Raw genomic sequence first — 14,897 nt, 5'->3', positions numbered from 1 at the left:
ATGGGGTAATTTTGACACAGAGCCAGACAGGTACACAGGGAGACTGCCATGTGACCATGAAGGCAGAGATCAGGGTGATGTGTCTTCAAGCCGAAGAATGCCAGAGATTGCTAGCAGACCACCAGAAGCTAGGAGAAAGGGGTGGAAAAGATTCTCCTTTCCATACTTCAAAAGGAACCCATCTGCTGACACCTTGTGCTCGAACTTCTAGCTCGAGACCTGTGAGATAATAAACTTGTGTTGTTTATGCCACTCAGTTTGTGGGTCTTTTTACAGCAGCCCTAGCAAACCAATATAGTATTGAATAAGAGGGCCTTTCTCACTGAAACAGCCATAAAAGGGGCCCCCGACAGCCTTTTAGATGGATGGCCCAACACACACTCATTTCATGTAAATTATCTAAATTATCTTCCGTATTCTGGATACTCTTTACGGCAGCCTAAGCTTTCATTAGCTTTTTAAAGTCATCCTTTCTTATCCCTTAATAAAGAAGCATTCTTTGGTGCCTTTGTATTACCTTACCATAGAACCAAACATTTGAAAGTTTATATGTTATATTGGTTAATGGACTAAAGAACAGATTTATCATTTTTTCTTTAAAGTGTGTTAACTCTTTTTGAGGGAGCTTAGTGTAAAATTCCTGGGTAAAAATGGGACTTCATCTAAAAGCAGCTGTTAGGGGTAGTGGTGTGTCATCCTTGCCAATGTCTGTCTTCAGTCACTTTGAACAATTAACTCCACCGTGCAGTAACTTATGGAAATGAATGAGCAAATGTAGGGGAAATATTTGTTTAAGCTAAAGAATCATGGTGGTAGTCATCTCCCAGCATCTCTGCATTTGTTTATCTTCAAGAGATGTCTCACAGATGTATGTGACACATGTGTATTTTCTCCCAGATGTCTTCCAGGAGGGACCACTAAACCATATGGAAAATAATAGAAACAAAAGGCTTCTTTTTGATGCACTGAATCAATGTAGTCTCTTGAGAGGTGGTGTTTATACTTGGGGAAAGGAAATAATTAGAATGCTTTATGTTTTCCAGGACTAGCTGACCCCAACAGAAGTCCATACATTTCAAGACGTTATGTAGGGTGTTGAGTGCCCCATTCCCACCCTTGGTACTCTCCAGAGGTGGGCAGCAAAGGACAACTTATTAGGATGACAGGGGTACTGGGTGTTACTGGTGTCACGGGGACCAAGACAAGCACAGTCCTTGCCTTCATGGATCTTACCGTTGATTGTAGAATGGGCAGACACATACACGTACATTCGTGCAACTGAAGGTATAAGTACTAGTATGTTGAGTGTTCCAGCAAACTTGGAGGACCAGAATGCTGTAGGGAAGATGTAACACACAGAAGGACTTCACCCTTCTACTCTTACAGAGAATGATGGCATGACTAGAATGCCCTGAATTTTCATTCCCTCTCTCCTCCCCTCCCTTCCTCATTTATTAACCATAACTACATACTGGAGACTCTACTGACCGTGGAGATATAAAGTTTAATGAAGCATTATGAATCTAATGGACTTTCCTTCTTAAAAGTCATCTGATTTTTCTTGCAAACCAAATCCAAAGTCCTCCTTCTGTGAGCTTTCCACGAATAGGTAAAGAGAGACAGCTTTCTTCTGAACCAGTCCCAGTCTGGCGTGTCATACCCACTGTCAACTGTATCCTCGCATCCCACCGTGTACTGTGTATTTGCACAGTGTACGAGCTTTTCTTTGTATTGGTTGGCTGGTTGTTTAATTAGGTATGTTTTATATAACTCTGTTCAATTCTAAATATCTGTCTCAGGTAATTTGCTCCCAGAGGCAGAATAACGTCATTTTATCCAGTTTTTAATCCAGTACTGTGTGCGTGTGGTTGTTCAATTTTGTTTTTTATGGTAATGCAATTTTTGAGTTAGATTATTTTGTTCTTTCCTTCGGGACTTTGGTGAAGTACTGTGTAAGAGACTACAGGAGCTGAATCATGTTAGTTGATATTTAAACTAAAATTTGAGCGAGTACACACACAAACTGCATTTCTGTATAGGTAGGACAAAAAAAAAAAAACAAAACAGGAAAATGGGAGATTGGTAAGAATAGTGGCGGCTAGAAAGATTAATGGAAAATCTGAGTAATCTACCCCAACCCTCCAATGAGTCACCACTCTTATTTCAAGTCCATTTTTATAGAAGGCTGCGTGATGCTGGTAAAAGATCGAGGCAGCCCTAAGTTTGAGTTTGAGATCTGCTTCTTTACTAGCTGTGTGAGTCTGGGCTGGTGGTTTAACCACATCTGTAAGGTGGGGCTAATCATACCTACCTTGCAGGATTATTTTGAAGGTGGAATGCTGTAATATTCTTCCCTGATGGTAGTTCTCTGTCAGAAGAGGTTGTTCCTTTGAAGTTTTTTGCTCTACCCTAAAACCCAGGACTTCCTTGTTCTTAATGGTGAGCCATAGCTTTGGAGGGTATTTCTTTGAGCCCGTTTGTTTCATTTTGATGGCGTGCCTTTTTCCTATAGTGCCATGACTCTTCAAGTCATCAGTAAGCTGTGGGTGAATACAGCTGCTTTAAGTGTATATCCGCAAAGGGGCTGCCAGGTGAAGAATCTGTTTTCAAATTATATATGCGATAACCCGTTATTTATCTACATTTCCTATACAAGATAAAAGGTTTAAGCCCCTCCTTCCAATTTATGGTGTCAAAAGGAAACCGTACTAATTTTAAGTTAAAATAATACTCTGTTAGTTTGGTATGTGGTGTGTATGCATGTACTTGTTTGTGTGTCTTCGTGAGATTGTTTGAGTGTTAAGACTGTTTTCCAAAAAGAATCATCTTCATCTTATGTAACAGACTTTGTTTCAGTGCTCAGCCTCTAGGTGGCAGTTTTGTATATGTATTAGTGACTATTAGCTGGTCCCGTTGAAAATTAGCCGTCCTTTATACATTGACATTTAGTAGTCAGTGGTGCGTGCGTGCGTGCGTGCGTGTGTGTGTGTGTGTGTGTGTGTGTTTCTGTGGCAGAAATCATCATGTGAATATTACCTCTTAAAGGAAGGGTATTCTAAGTGACTCATTCTTTCTCTAGAAATTCCTTCCTCCCACCCTTTTGTGATACATCATTTCATACCCAGTTTCCTGCAGAAGCAAGCATGCTCAGTTAATGTAACTTCTGTTTAAACATTACATTTAACCTTGCTTTCTGAGCTCAAGTGTCGGGCTCTTTGCTTCAGGGACAGCTTATTTGAGGATAATGAAAACAGATGAGTGATTGGGACGGTCCAGTGTGTGTGCTGAGAACCAGCCAGTCCTGCTTTTCCCTCTTAGTGTGGCCTGTCTTTATCTTTTGCAACAGATGAATCCATTTTTCCTGGTTTCAAACTTCCCCTCCCCTCCCCTTCTCACCCCTTGTTTGAAATAATATTTGATTTTGCCTTCCTGCTGGTTGGTTAGAGTGCTGGTCTCAGTGCCATTGACATTTTGGAGAGGAAATGGCTTTTTCCTTCCTCAGAGGGTGTTCTCCTGCTCTGACTTCCATGATTTGGGTGGGCGGGGGGAGGGGGGGAATATTGTACTTTCTGAATTGCTCCTTGGCTGTTCTGTAAAATGAGCTAGCTAAGAAGTTCTTAGAATCTTTAGAATTCATGTATTTTTTAAATTACTGTTTTTTTTCCCTTTTAAAAAGTTAAATGAGAAAGTATTTGCTGATAGATTCTGGTTTAAGTAAGAGTGGGATGTGTTCGTTAATGGACTGTGGTGTGAAGTAAGGCAACCTTATTTATATTACTTCTGTTACTTATTTCTATTCTTATTACTGTTTCTATTCTTTATTTAGCCTGCATAGTGAAATTTGGAGTTTTACTGATTGAGTATACCAGTTTATTTGCCAATTTCTAAATATAAAATGAGTTTATTTTTTAAAAATTGAAACGAAAATTTTGCTATCACATAAGTCCAAAGAAAGGAGATGGTTCAACCAGCAAACTCCACTTACCTGCATGTCTGATCATCATGAGATAGAATACTAACAAAGAAAAATTGATAAACGACCTAGAAGATTTCTTGAATTAGAGTATTTTTCAGTTTGTTATCAAAATAACAAGTGTTTGCATTTCCCCTGAGTGTTACTCATCCTGGCAGTTCATAATGCTTTCTCCTGGTGCTGGGGGTTGAAATCTGCTTACTCCTGTGTCCTCGGTGCCCATGGCATGCACATCACTGGCACTCAGTATGTTTCATTTAAGACCGTGTAACTTAATGTGCCAAAGATGTCTTTGTCTGGGCTTCCTGTTTCATGACTTCAGTCTCCTTTAAAATAAAAGTATAGGAAATTATCTGATGTGATTGGCAATATTACTCTTCAGACTATTATCATTGCTATGGTCCTAATTATTTTAGGACCTTTCCTCCCAGGACGTCACTGCTGTAGGTTATAATAGGTTATGGTTCATTCATTCATTAGGATCAGATCCTTTCTAAATAATTGATTAGAAGCCTGCTTCTGAAAACTTCTTAAGGGGTGTGTGTGTGTGTGAGAGAGAGAGAGTGTGTGTGTGTATGTGTGTTTGGGGTGGGGGGCGGGGGAGAGGAAGTCCCTTCCTCCCTCTCCCCTTTCCTTCCTCCAGAGAGAGAGAGAATGAAAGAGAGAAGTGCCTTCTTTCCCCTCCCTCCCTCCTTCCTCCTAAGGAACTGGTCACCCTGGATCCCCAGGGCACAGACTCTGCCTGCACAAGGGGGCAGTACAGTGTTGTGCTTAAAGTATGGGCCTTGCTATAGAGTCAGGCAGACTGGGTTCAAGTTGAGGCTTTCTTGCTACCTAGCAGTGCAAGATTGTGCAAGTCATTTCTGAGTCTCAATTTTTAAAAGAAGTATAATGATAGTACTGCTTCATTGCAAGGAACAAACGATAATGCAAGCGAAGTCCTTAGCCTGGTGCTTGGCCCGTAATAAACACTCAGAAACCTTAGCTGCAGCTGGTGGGCCACTGGTTTGCAACGTCTGGTTTCCCTCTCACGTTCTATTTCTCTCACCTGTACCCCACCCAGGTTACCATGCCATATGTATTCTTCTCATGTGCAAGGATATGTAATGCACAAGCATCGTCAATGGTTGATTATCTCAGAGCATGCATAGTTCTGCAGATTCATAAGTTTTTGTCTCCACATAGTAGATGAATGTTGCCCTCCTGTGATGACACTGGGTCCGCAACATTGGAAAAAATGGGAAAGTATCCCAGGGTCCTCCTTCATTGATGAACTGGGAAGGCTTCTGCTAAGTTGGACTGTGAGATGCATCAAGAATACAGACATGCATCATTGTTGGTCCCGGTGCATGAGATGATGTTATAACGTGTGGTGATGGCCTGGGGTGGAGCTCAGGTAGGGAGGGGCAGAGAAGGACGAACACAGACCCCAGAAATCGCAGGCTGGTGGTCCACAGACATGTTTGGTTTGGCTTGAGTTGTTTAAGGCAACATTTTAAAATGGGAAAAATCTGTAAATATTGATCGTGACTTCCCATGTGCCAGTTGTTTATATGGCTGAATGGCGGATGCCTCCTTTGGGTAGGGTGTGTGCTCTTCACTTTGCTGCAGTCTCCACCATGCCCTGTTGTCCCCCATCATGATGACAGGGGACAGCTGCCACTTTGCCTTGCATTTGCACTGTTGTTTTTCTCATACAGGGGAAACCCCCTTTGTTCCTATGACTCTATCAGAAAGCAAAAGTGCAGAAGAATAACAGGCTGCATGTTTTAAGGAAAATGAGACCGAGCCTATTTTCCTTGGGGCAGGGAAGAATCTTATCCAGTTTCACTCATTTTGCTTACTTGCCTGGTCACTCTAGATGTCTGACTCTGTAATTTCATACCCGCACGGAAGAGATGTCATTCTCCGGGATTATTCTGCGTTGGCCATATCTTTGTGTAAATGAAGATATGCCATATGTTTGTGTAAATGAAGATCTACTGAAACCTTGAACACTTAAAGTTGCCAAGGAACGGCTAGGGACCAGTTTTCCAAGTAGCACTTTAAAAGCAAAGGACCACTTCCTTTGGTGCTTGCGTATCTCTTTTCACCAGTGGATGGCAGTCCATTCTCCAGACCTTCATTGTTTCCCTCTGTCTTCCTATCTAAACATAGTGAGGTAGGTTTCCTGTACAGCGGTGAGTACATGTGTTTCTGTGGATGCCACAGTCCTTCTTTTACTCTGAACTTGACCCTTAAATGTGCCATAGTGTGGATAGAAGCTGGGGAATGAACTCTTGCCAGCAGAAGATTTATAGTCTTATGAATGAGTAAACCCAAGATCTTTGGAGGTCGATTTAGAAAGAACAGTATTGTTAGATTCTGAGTGTGTTTGTTTCAGCGGGGTGGAGTGAGTTAGTAATAGCATTTCCTGGTCCAGTAGGAAGTGGGTGAATTGCCAAGCCACTGAGATCACCACTGTTGACTCAGATTCAGGAATAAGATTAGAGTAGGGAGGTTGTCGAGTAAGCCTGGAATCAGGGCTGGTTGTGATTCTGCTTGCTCCTGGCTGATGAGAAGGCTGTGAGCTGACATCAGTAGTCCCAGGTTCCTGGATGTGCCGATAAACTATGTATTGCTTTATGGGGGCCCTTTGTGGAGGCCAGAGTTGGAAGGAGATGGGGCGGTGGGTAGCAGTTTGCCCTGTGATAGGTGAATAACTATTTTCTGCATCGCCTGTGTAGTGTGAGAGGTGAGGTGCTTAGAGAAAGTTGCAGATCCTTGTTCATGCTTCTCATGCTGATCCAGGTATAGCACTAACCAAGGACATATTCAGAGTGAACAGGAGGTGCTGTATTTGATGTAGAATTGTAGGATTGAGCCACAGGAAGGATTGTAAGTCATTTGTTCTTTCTCTCATCTGGTGGGTAGTGGGAGCACCCTGGCAGATTTTCTAGAATTTGCTGAAGGCTCCTTCTTTGTCCTTAGCAGTTATCGGACATTAATTCCAAAAGGGGGAAGTAGGCCACTGTGATGCTTTATTCAGGAGGAAAAAGGAAATGGCTGTGATGTCAGAACCTGTATGTCAGTCTTTGGCCTGGCTTGCTTTCTGGTAGAGGTGTGATTTTTCAGTGCTGTGTGACAGTGTTTTAGGGGTGGGGTCATGCGTATCAGAAGCACCGTGGCTCATTTCTTTTCCTTTTTAAGCTGCTCTTCTCCCTCCATAATTTTGACTTGCCGTCCATTCCTTCCACTGACCTGCCGCTCATTTGCCCCTGTGATAACAGCTGATTTTTGGAGCATTTACTGTGTGTCTGACACTTTGAAATGCCTTACACATATTTCACTCAACCTTCACAACAACCCCATGAGGTAGGCACTCATTCTCTACCTTTTAAAGAATAGCATAGAGTAGTTCAATTACTTGTCTGCTAGGGAGCACTAGAGTCAGGATAACTACTGAGTTTAGATGAGAAGTAGTATATCTTGGGTTTTTTTAAACTTCTTTTTTTTACTGAGGCGTAATCAGAGTGAAATGCATAAATCTTAAGTCTATGTCTTAATGACATTACACACACAGACACAGACACACACAGACACACACACACCTGCGTGACCACCCAGGTCAAGTTGTAGAACATTTCTGTTACCCTAGAAGGTCTCCTTGGGCTGCTTCCCACTCACGGCCCCTACTCCTTCCCCAAGACAAAATCACTGTTCTGACTTCAGTCACCACAGATGACTTTTGTATTTGAACATCATATAAATGGAATCACATCGTTGGTAGTCTTTTATGTCTGGCTTCTTTCCCTCATTATTATTATTATTTTTTGTTTGTTTGTTTTGTGGTACTCGGGCCTCTCACTGTTGTGGCCTCTCCCGTTGCGGAGCACAGGCTCCGGGCGTGCAGGCTCAGGAGCCATGGCTCACGGGCCCAGCCGCTCCGCGGCATGTGGGGTCTTCCCAGACCGGGGCTCGAACCCGCGTCCCCTGCATCGGCAGGCGGACTCTCAACCACTGCGCCACCAGGGAAGCCCTCTTTCCCTCATTGTTAAGTGTATGAGATTCATTCATGTTGTTGCAGTAGTTGGTTCTTTGTTGTTGTTGTTTTGTTGTTCCATTGTTTAAATATACAACAGTTTATTCTTTTATGAATGGGTATTTGGCTTTTTGTTGTTGCAAAATGTGGCCATTATGAATAAAACTGAGTATTCTCGAATGTGTCTTTTGGTGGATGTATGCGCTCATTTCTCTAGGGGATACATCTAGAGGTAGAATTACTAGATCAGAAGGCAGGTGTCCATTTAGTTTTAGTAGATATTTCCAACGTGGTTTTATCACTGTACTCTCTCACTAGCAATGTATGAGAGTTTCAGCAACTCTGCATTCTTGCCAGTACTTGTTATTGGTGGTCTTTTGAATGCTCTCCATTCAGAAGGGTGTTTGTTTTATTTCATTGTGGTTTTAATTGCATTTTCCTGATGAGTCATCATGTTCACCCTGTTTCTTATGCTTGTGACCACTGGTGTGTCCTCTTTTATGAAATGCCTATTCAAGTCTTTTATCCATTTTATTAATTGGGTCGTTCATTTTTTTCCTATTTATTTGTTGGCATTCTTTGCATATTCTGGATATTCATCTCATTGGAGATAAAAATCACAAACATCTTCTCTTACTCTCTTAATAGTACCTTTTGATGACTGGAAGTTCCTTATTTTGGTGAAGTCCAATTTATCCTTATTTTTTGTGATTAGTGCTTTTGGTGTTCTTTTACAGAACTCATTGCCTTTCCATCTCTTGGGTATTTAGAGGCAGAAAAAAATGTGGAGAACCACTGGCCATTATTGGATTCCTGTTTTTGGATTGGCTGTTTGCCTACAGTGGTGTTCTGAGCCCTCATATTTAGGAAGCACTTTGGGTTTCACAGAGCTCTTTATCATTCGCCCTCATTTGATCCCAGGCAGGAGCTCACTAAAGGCCTTGCAGGAGCCTCTAGTCCCTTTTGATGGCAAGGGACGTGGGTGGTCAACACGAGCTCTCTGGGGGCCGCAGTATCTCCAACGTTTCCCGTGGCTTTGTGCTTGAGGGCAAAGCATTAGACTGCTTGGTTCAGATCCTGGCTCTGTAACTGTGGGCAAGGTACTTAACCTGTTTGAGCCTTGATCTTCTCATCTGCTAAATGGGATAATGAGAGTATACCTCCCTCATGATGTAGTTGTGAAGATGAAATGAATTAATTAATAGATAATGCTTAGCACACTATCTGGCACACAGTGCTGGGTTATTACTCTTGTAGTTGTTCTTTTATTATATTGTTTGATAGGGTCACAATTGTTTTTTTTTAAATTGAAGTATAGTTGACTTAAAATATTAGTTTCAGGTGTACAACATAGTGATTTGATATTTTTATAGACTACACACCATACAAAGTTATAAAATATTGACTGTATTCCCTGTGCTGTACGTTACATCCCTATGACTTATTTTGTGGTTCGTACCTCTTAATCCCCTTCACCTATTTTGTCCCCCCTCTCACTCTTCTCGCCTCTGGTACCCACTAGTTTGTTCTCTGTATCTGAGGGTCACAATTCTTTGCAGAGCTGGAAAGAGCTCTGGTCATTTACTCCATTTCTCTTTTATTGTGTCATATTTTCCTTTTCTCATTCCACACTCACACCTCGTGAGTTCTGTCTCTTTCCCTCTCTTTTTCTTTCCACTGTTGTTATGAAAAGCCAGATGCATTTCAGAAATGAACTAAATTGATACCTGAATGAAAGCATACTGTCCTACAGGGACTGACATGGAACGTGTAGGGCCATTGAGAGTTTTGTTTGTTTTCTTTTGTTTTGAGGGATGGTGGTTAATAGGGGCATAGGGATGGTAAATATGGAAAGGAAGTTAACTGCTTGATTCCAAAATAAAGTTGCCACATTTACCTTGGTTCTAGGAATTACACACATAAGAGATTTATGTAATAGTGGTTTAAGGTATAACAAAGGAAAAGAAATTTGAAGCTGAGTGTTTTCTAGATGCCTAGAAAGGGTAGTACATACAGATCCAGATGTACATACACCAGGCTAAGAGAAAGTTTTCTGGACCTGGGGTGATAGGATTAGAATCAAGGGTGTCAAATCTACTTTAGTCAGCTCTCCACCACCCCCTCACACAATAAAAAAGGAGAACAAAACCACATGTGGAAAAGAGTGTATATTTTGATATTTCTTCTCGAAATGAAAACAAATCCTGTTGACTTTCCTGGTTGCTAAGGCCCAGTGGCCCACCCTTCACAGCCTCTGAGTTTGTCTGAACTTCCTCTTTGTGGCTCTGGGTAGCAATTTCACACTGTGTGCCATGAAGCTGATGTGACATCTGCGAGGTTCCTGAGACCTTGGTCTGCAAGGCAGCTCTTGTGGTCTCACTGTTGGCTGGTGAATACCTAGCAGGAAATGAACTGGAGACGCGTTGGCATGTAGAGAGTAGCTCTACCCCAGCGGGGAGAGGAGGGCGTCTTTGCTCTCCAGCGTGGGGGGAACAGGAAGGAAAAAGGGGGGCGTCTGGGTGGGCAGAGGGGCCTCAGGATCCCCTGGGGAGATGGTTAAAATCCAAGTTCGCAGGCCCAGCCCCGAAGTTCAGGTTCAGTGAGGTGGGGCTGGGCTGGGCACCTCTATGCTAAGGGCATGCATGATTCTGAAGCCAGGGGTCCAGGCACAACAACGTTTAGAGCAACACACAGAGGTCCAGGCCCAGGGACTAGAGTTCCACAGTGCACTGCAGCTTTGTAGACTTTTTATCTCAAAGCCGTTAAAGCTTTGTGTGTGGCTGGCTTTAAGGTGGAAAAGTAGAATCAGTCCACCCAGCCCCCGGCCGTAGGGCTGTGGCTGCCAGCAGTCTGCAGATACCCAGCGGGTCAGGCACACTGGGTGTGCTGATAGTGGTGGGAAATGGGCCCTTGGGCCTGAGAATGAGAATTTCTGAGAAGAAGAGGGAGTGTCCTGGCCGGTTCAGGGAGTCACTGTGTCTTCTGAGTCACTGTGTCTGGGTGCCAGCATGCAGTGTGGCCTTCACGGGAGTGACTGCCCTCTCGGGAGTCAGCGTCCATCCCATCACCTGCCTCTCATTCACCCTCTTACCCCCCCTCCCCCCCACTGCTCCTCCCTCTCTGTCTCTCTGTCCCCTTCCCCCCCCGCCCCCGACCTCGTTCACCACCTCACGCACTCACACCCGCACCCCAGTGTCCCTCATCCCCGGCCCATCTCTACTTAACATGTTCACATCTTTGAAAACTTTTTTTCTTCAGGGATGTTGAGGGATGATGACTGAAAAGAAACAAATATGATATTTAAAATACATTCAACATAAGTATTAATAGATCTAGCCTATTCATTGGAACTATGGAAATAAGCCAGGAACAGTGACTATAGGTGGGTTGAATGAACAGGCTTTGGTGCTCGTGGGCCCAGGCTTGTGCTGCGCAGGGCATCGCGGAGCTCGTTTCTCTGTGTGTGTGTGTGTGTGTGTGTACACTCTTCTGTGATCCTGAGCAGTGCTGCAGTCTTAATTCTTGTTCAGGGGACTTCAGCCTTCCTTTTAGGCTTTCTCAAACTTTAAAGATGAGGATTTGAGTCACTAATTCTTCACTTTTTGTGGGTTGCAGTTTGAATTGTTTGTCCAGAAAAATCCATACACATTTGGTGGGGGAGGGTGGTTTTTAGACTCTCTGGGACCCATCTGTGGACCCTACGTCAAGAACTCCTGCATTAATGAGCACAGAGGGCTCGTAGCCCCTGCTCCCCAGTTCATGTTTGTGGCACACACCTCTTCTTGGGTGACATCTGTAAGGGGTACGCAACAAACACCATTTGATATTGTGTGCATGCTTTCTGAAGGGTTTGTGCTCAGTGTGAAAGAACAAGCAGATTTCAAGGAGGGAGTGAAAAGAGCTAATGCATGTAAAGACCTTAGCATCTGCCATGGTAAAGATTCACTTAAAAATGCTGTATACATTTAGTATAATCATAATTATAACACCCATTACCCCCATAAGACTTTTTCCTGTCAAAAGCAGTTTAGAATCATTGGACTAGATATTAAACCAGGATCCCTCCAGCGTGGATGTTCCCCCTCTTTTTATTGAGTCCAGTAATTCTCTTCACTTAAGAACATGTTTGTTGTAGTCCTACTGGGAGTAAAGTACCCTAGTAAGCATTTTGGAGAAGAGGAATGAATATGATCTCAAACGCTGAAGGGAATCACTTGACTCCTCTGTGTCCCTTACCTGTATGTAGAGTCCTGTCTTCTGTGTTTCCTCCCACCTCCCTGAGGGAGGTGGGCTTATTGAGAGGGATTTGGGGGTGATGGCTTTGCTTTCTGAGGCTGGAAGGTGGCTCTGAAGAGCTGAGGGGTGCTCTCTCTCTCTGTGCTGTCAACCCCAGCAGGCTCTCACTCGGTCACTTAGATGTCTCTTTAAGGCTCACCTTCATCAGGATCTCTCTACCTGTGGTGCTGGGTTCACATCCGTGTCCTCATTTCTCCGCAGGCCCGGAGTTATCACCATGCAGGCATTGTCTGAAGAGGACCGGAGGCTCTGGATGGAAGCCATGGATGGAAGGGAACCTGTAAGTAACAATTCAGGGAAGTAGAGCAAGAATAAAGGTCCCGAGTTGTTTGTCGTTTCCTTAGTGCAGTGATTTTTGCCGTTGCTCTAAATAAAGCCTTGGGCTCTTGAGACCAATGTACCAGAGGGACTTTTTTTAAAATTCCTGGACTGATGTTTGTGGATATTGACACTGCTTCGGTGTAGATGCAACTCCTGAGCTTTGGCCTCTCAGTCTAAGGCATGGGTCCTGCATGATGCCACACCAGAGACCCCCCCCCTTCACCGAGGCAATTGTAGCGCCCCGAGGACTCTTAGAGGAAGCACAGTCCAGTCTGGCTTACTGAATACCTATCGATGCCTCCACAAAGTGCAGTGCAAAGCGTTACCTCAGATCCATTTTAACAGGTTAGATGATGATAAAAGTGTATACAGATGGTGCAGAACCTTTACTCATTGCCCTCTGGTTCAGCCTCCCATTGCCGTAGTTGGTTCACATCCCATTATAAGCAGTGGGATTACCCGGGCCCACGAAAGGAGTTAAGCCTAGTAATGTGATCCATGCTCCCATTTCAGAGATGCTGGTCTTTGCTGGGTGATGTAATCTTGTGGTTTTTCTGCATCTTGTGACATGAGAAACCCACGGAAAAACCTTGGGGGAAGTCCCTAGAGTCACAGTAGTCATCTTAATTTGCGGCCAAGGATCTCAACCCCAGTATTCAGCAAATCTCAAGGTTACAGAAGTCGTAAGAGTACGGTCTAACCATGTCCTACCAGTAAAAGATAAAAAGAATCCACATTGTCAGAGGGCCAGTAATTGGACCAATAATGATCACTTATGAAGGCACTGTCAAAAGGGGGAAGTATGTGCAAGGGACATGAGGCATGCATAGCCTCTATTGACTGTAGAACTCTGTGCATCAAGTGGGGTGTCCAGTATAGATGATTCCAGTTCATTTGTGTGTCTCTGTCTTAGCCTACCCTGGTTAGGTGGTCTGTATCGATTTTTGTCATTTTCTACTCAGGTATTTTGTATCCAAACATGGAACTCAATACAGGCAACTAAGCATAAGCAAATAACTAGTGTTTGTATAACATTTAATAATACAGAGCAAGATTTAAAGAACTATTTAAAGATTTAGGTGCAGTTTGCTAAACTCTAGGTAATTAAACATTATTTAATCTTAATTCTTCTGCTGGGCTAAGATACAGGATACCCCTGATTTTCCCCAAATACTTTGTTACTGATAACTTTTGATAGCTCTCTCAAAAGCAGATACACATTTCTACCTTCGGGGCTTTGTGGGCACAATAGCTGCTTGATGTCATAGGCCTTTGGAAGCAGTTCCCTAAGTAGTCCTTCATATCTTTGCTGTTGTCACCTACCGTTAGTTGTGTGTAAGGCACAGATTTGGCACATGACTTCTCTTAACCCATTTACTCCTCTTAGTGCCTTACAAAGTAAGTGTTATGATTCCATTTCACGGATGAGGAAACCGAAACTTAGAAGAGGTTAAATAACTTGCCCCAAGTTACACAGATTGTAAGTGGCTATATTACTAGGGTACAGGCTAGGTCGCTGTAACAGAGGGACTTGAAAGTGCAGTGGCTTAAATAAGATAGAGGTTTATTTCTGTCTCAGAGTTCAGAAGTGAACAGTCTGTGCCTAACAGGGTCATTGTGCTGAGACAGGCTGGGACCTGGGGCCCTTTGCTGCAGTACTTGCACCTGGACACACCTCTCCTTGAGCAACAAAATACAAAGAAACTATAAGGGACTGAAAATAACTGGGTGCATGCGCAGTTGGGGCAAATTCTGGACAAAAGATAAAAAGAGGCCAAAAACCTCACAGCCACTTTTGAAGAACCCAGAGCAAAAGCAGGGGGTCGGGAGCAAAAGCCCGGTACTGCGCATGCCCCCTGCACGCAACACCACCTAAGGGGTGGGCAAACCACCTAAGCTACCCCTCCAGCCTGACCCCTGGACACACCCCTACCCTCACCCCATATAAGGAGCAATCTCGACACCCCTCAGGGACCTGTTACTTGTTCTCACTCCCCCTCACCTGCTGCAGCAGTGGACCCAATAAAGCCTTGCCTGAATTTCTTGTCTGGCCTCTAGTCAATTTCTATTGATTGGGGAAGGCCAAGAACCCTGGTCGGTATCAGTGCCATCCTCAACCCATGGCTTTCCATGTTCCATTCATTTCTATTTTCCAGGCAGATAATGGAGATGAGAGCATCTGGGAGCCAGAAGATGCACACCTCACTTCTGCGGGCCCCCAAATAATTACATGGCCACATATATCTACCAAGGAGGATGGGAAAAGTAGGCTGAACATAGGCAGCC

At 43.7% G+C, this 14,897-nt stretch overlaps 1 protein-coding gene across 6 annotated transcripts in view; it reads left to right on the top strand.

Annotated features, from left to right (window-relative positions):
* ARHGAP26 (Rho GTPase activating protein 26) overlaps positions 1-14,897 on the top strand; it is a 488,078-nt gene that overhangs the window by 160,485 nt on the left and 312,696 nt on the right. For all 6 annotated transcript variants that reach the window (XR_004477116.2, XM_033406543.2, XM_033406546.2 and 3 more), the window contains one exon: positions 12,492-12,570. Coding sequence is in view for 5 of the 6 variants with exons in the window: in XM_033406543.2 (XP_033262434.1) it covers positions 12,492-12,570 (79 nt within the window). In the remaining variant the exon portion in view is untranslated. The remainder of the gene's footprint in view (positions 1-12,491; positions 12,571-14,897) is intronic.

This window comes from Orcinus orca, chromosome 3 (genome assembly GCF_937001465.1).
Source record: "Orcinus orca chromosome 3, mOrcOrc1.1, whole genome shotgun sequence".
Lineage (NCBI taxonomy): Eukaryota > Metazoa > Chordata > Mammalia > Artiodactyla > Delphinidae > Orcinus > Orcinus orca.
The sequence above is the reverse complement of the archived record's forward strand: the minus strand, read 5'-3'. Positions and strand labels throughout refer to the sequence as shown.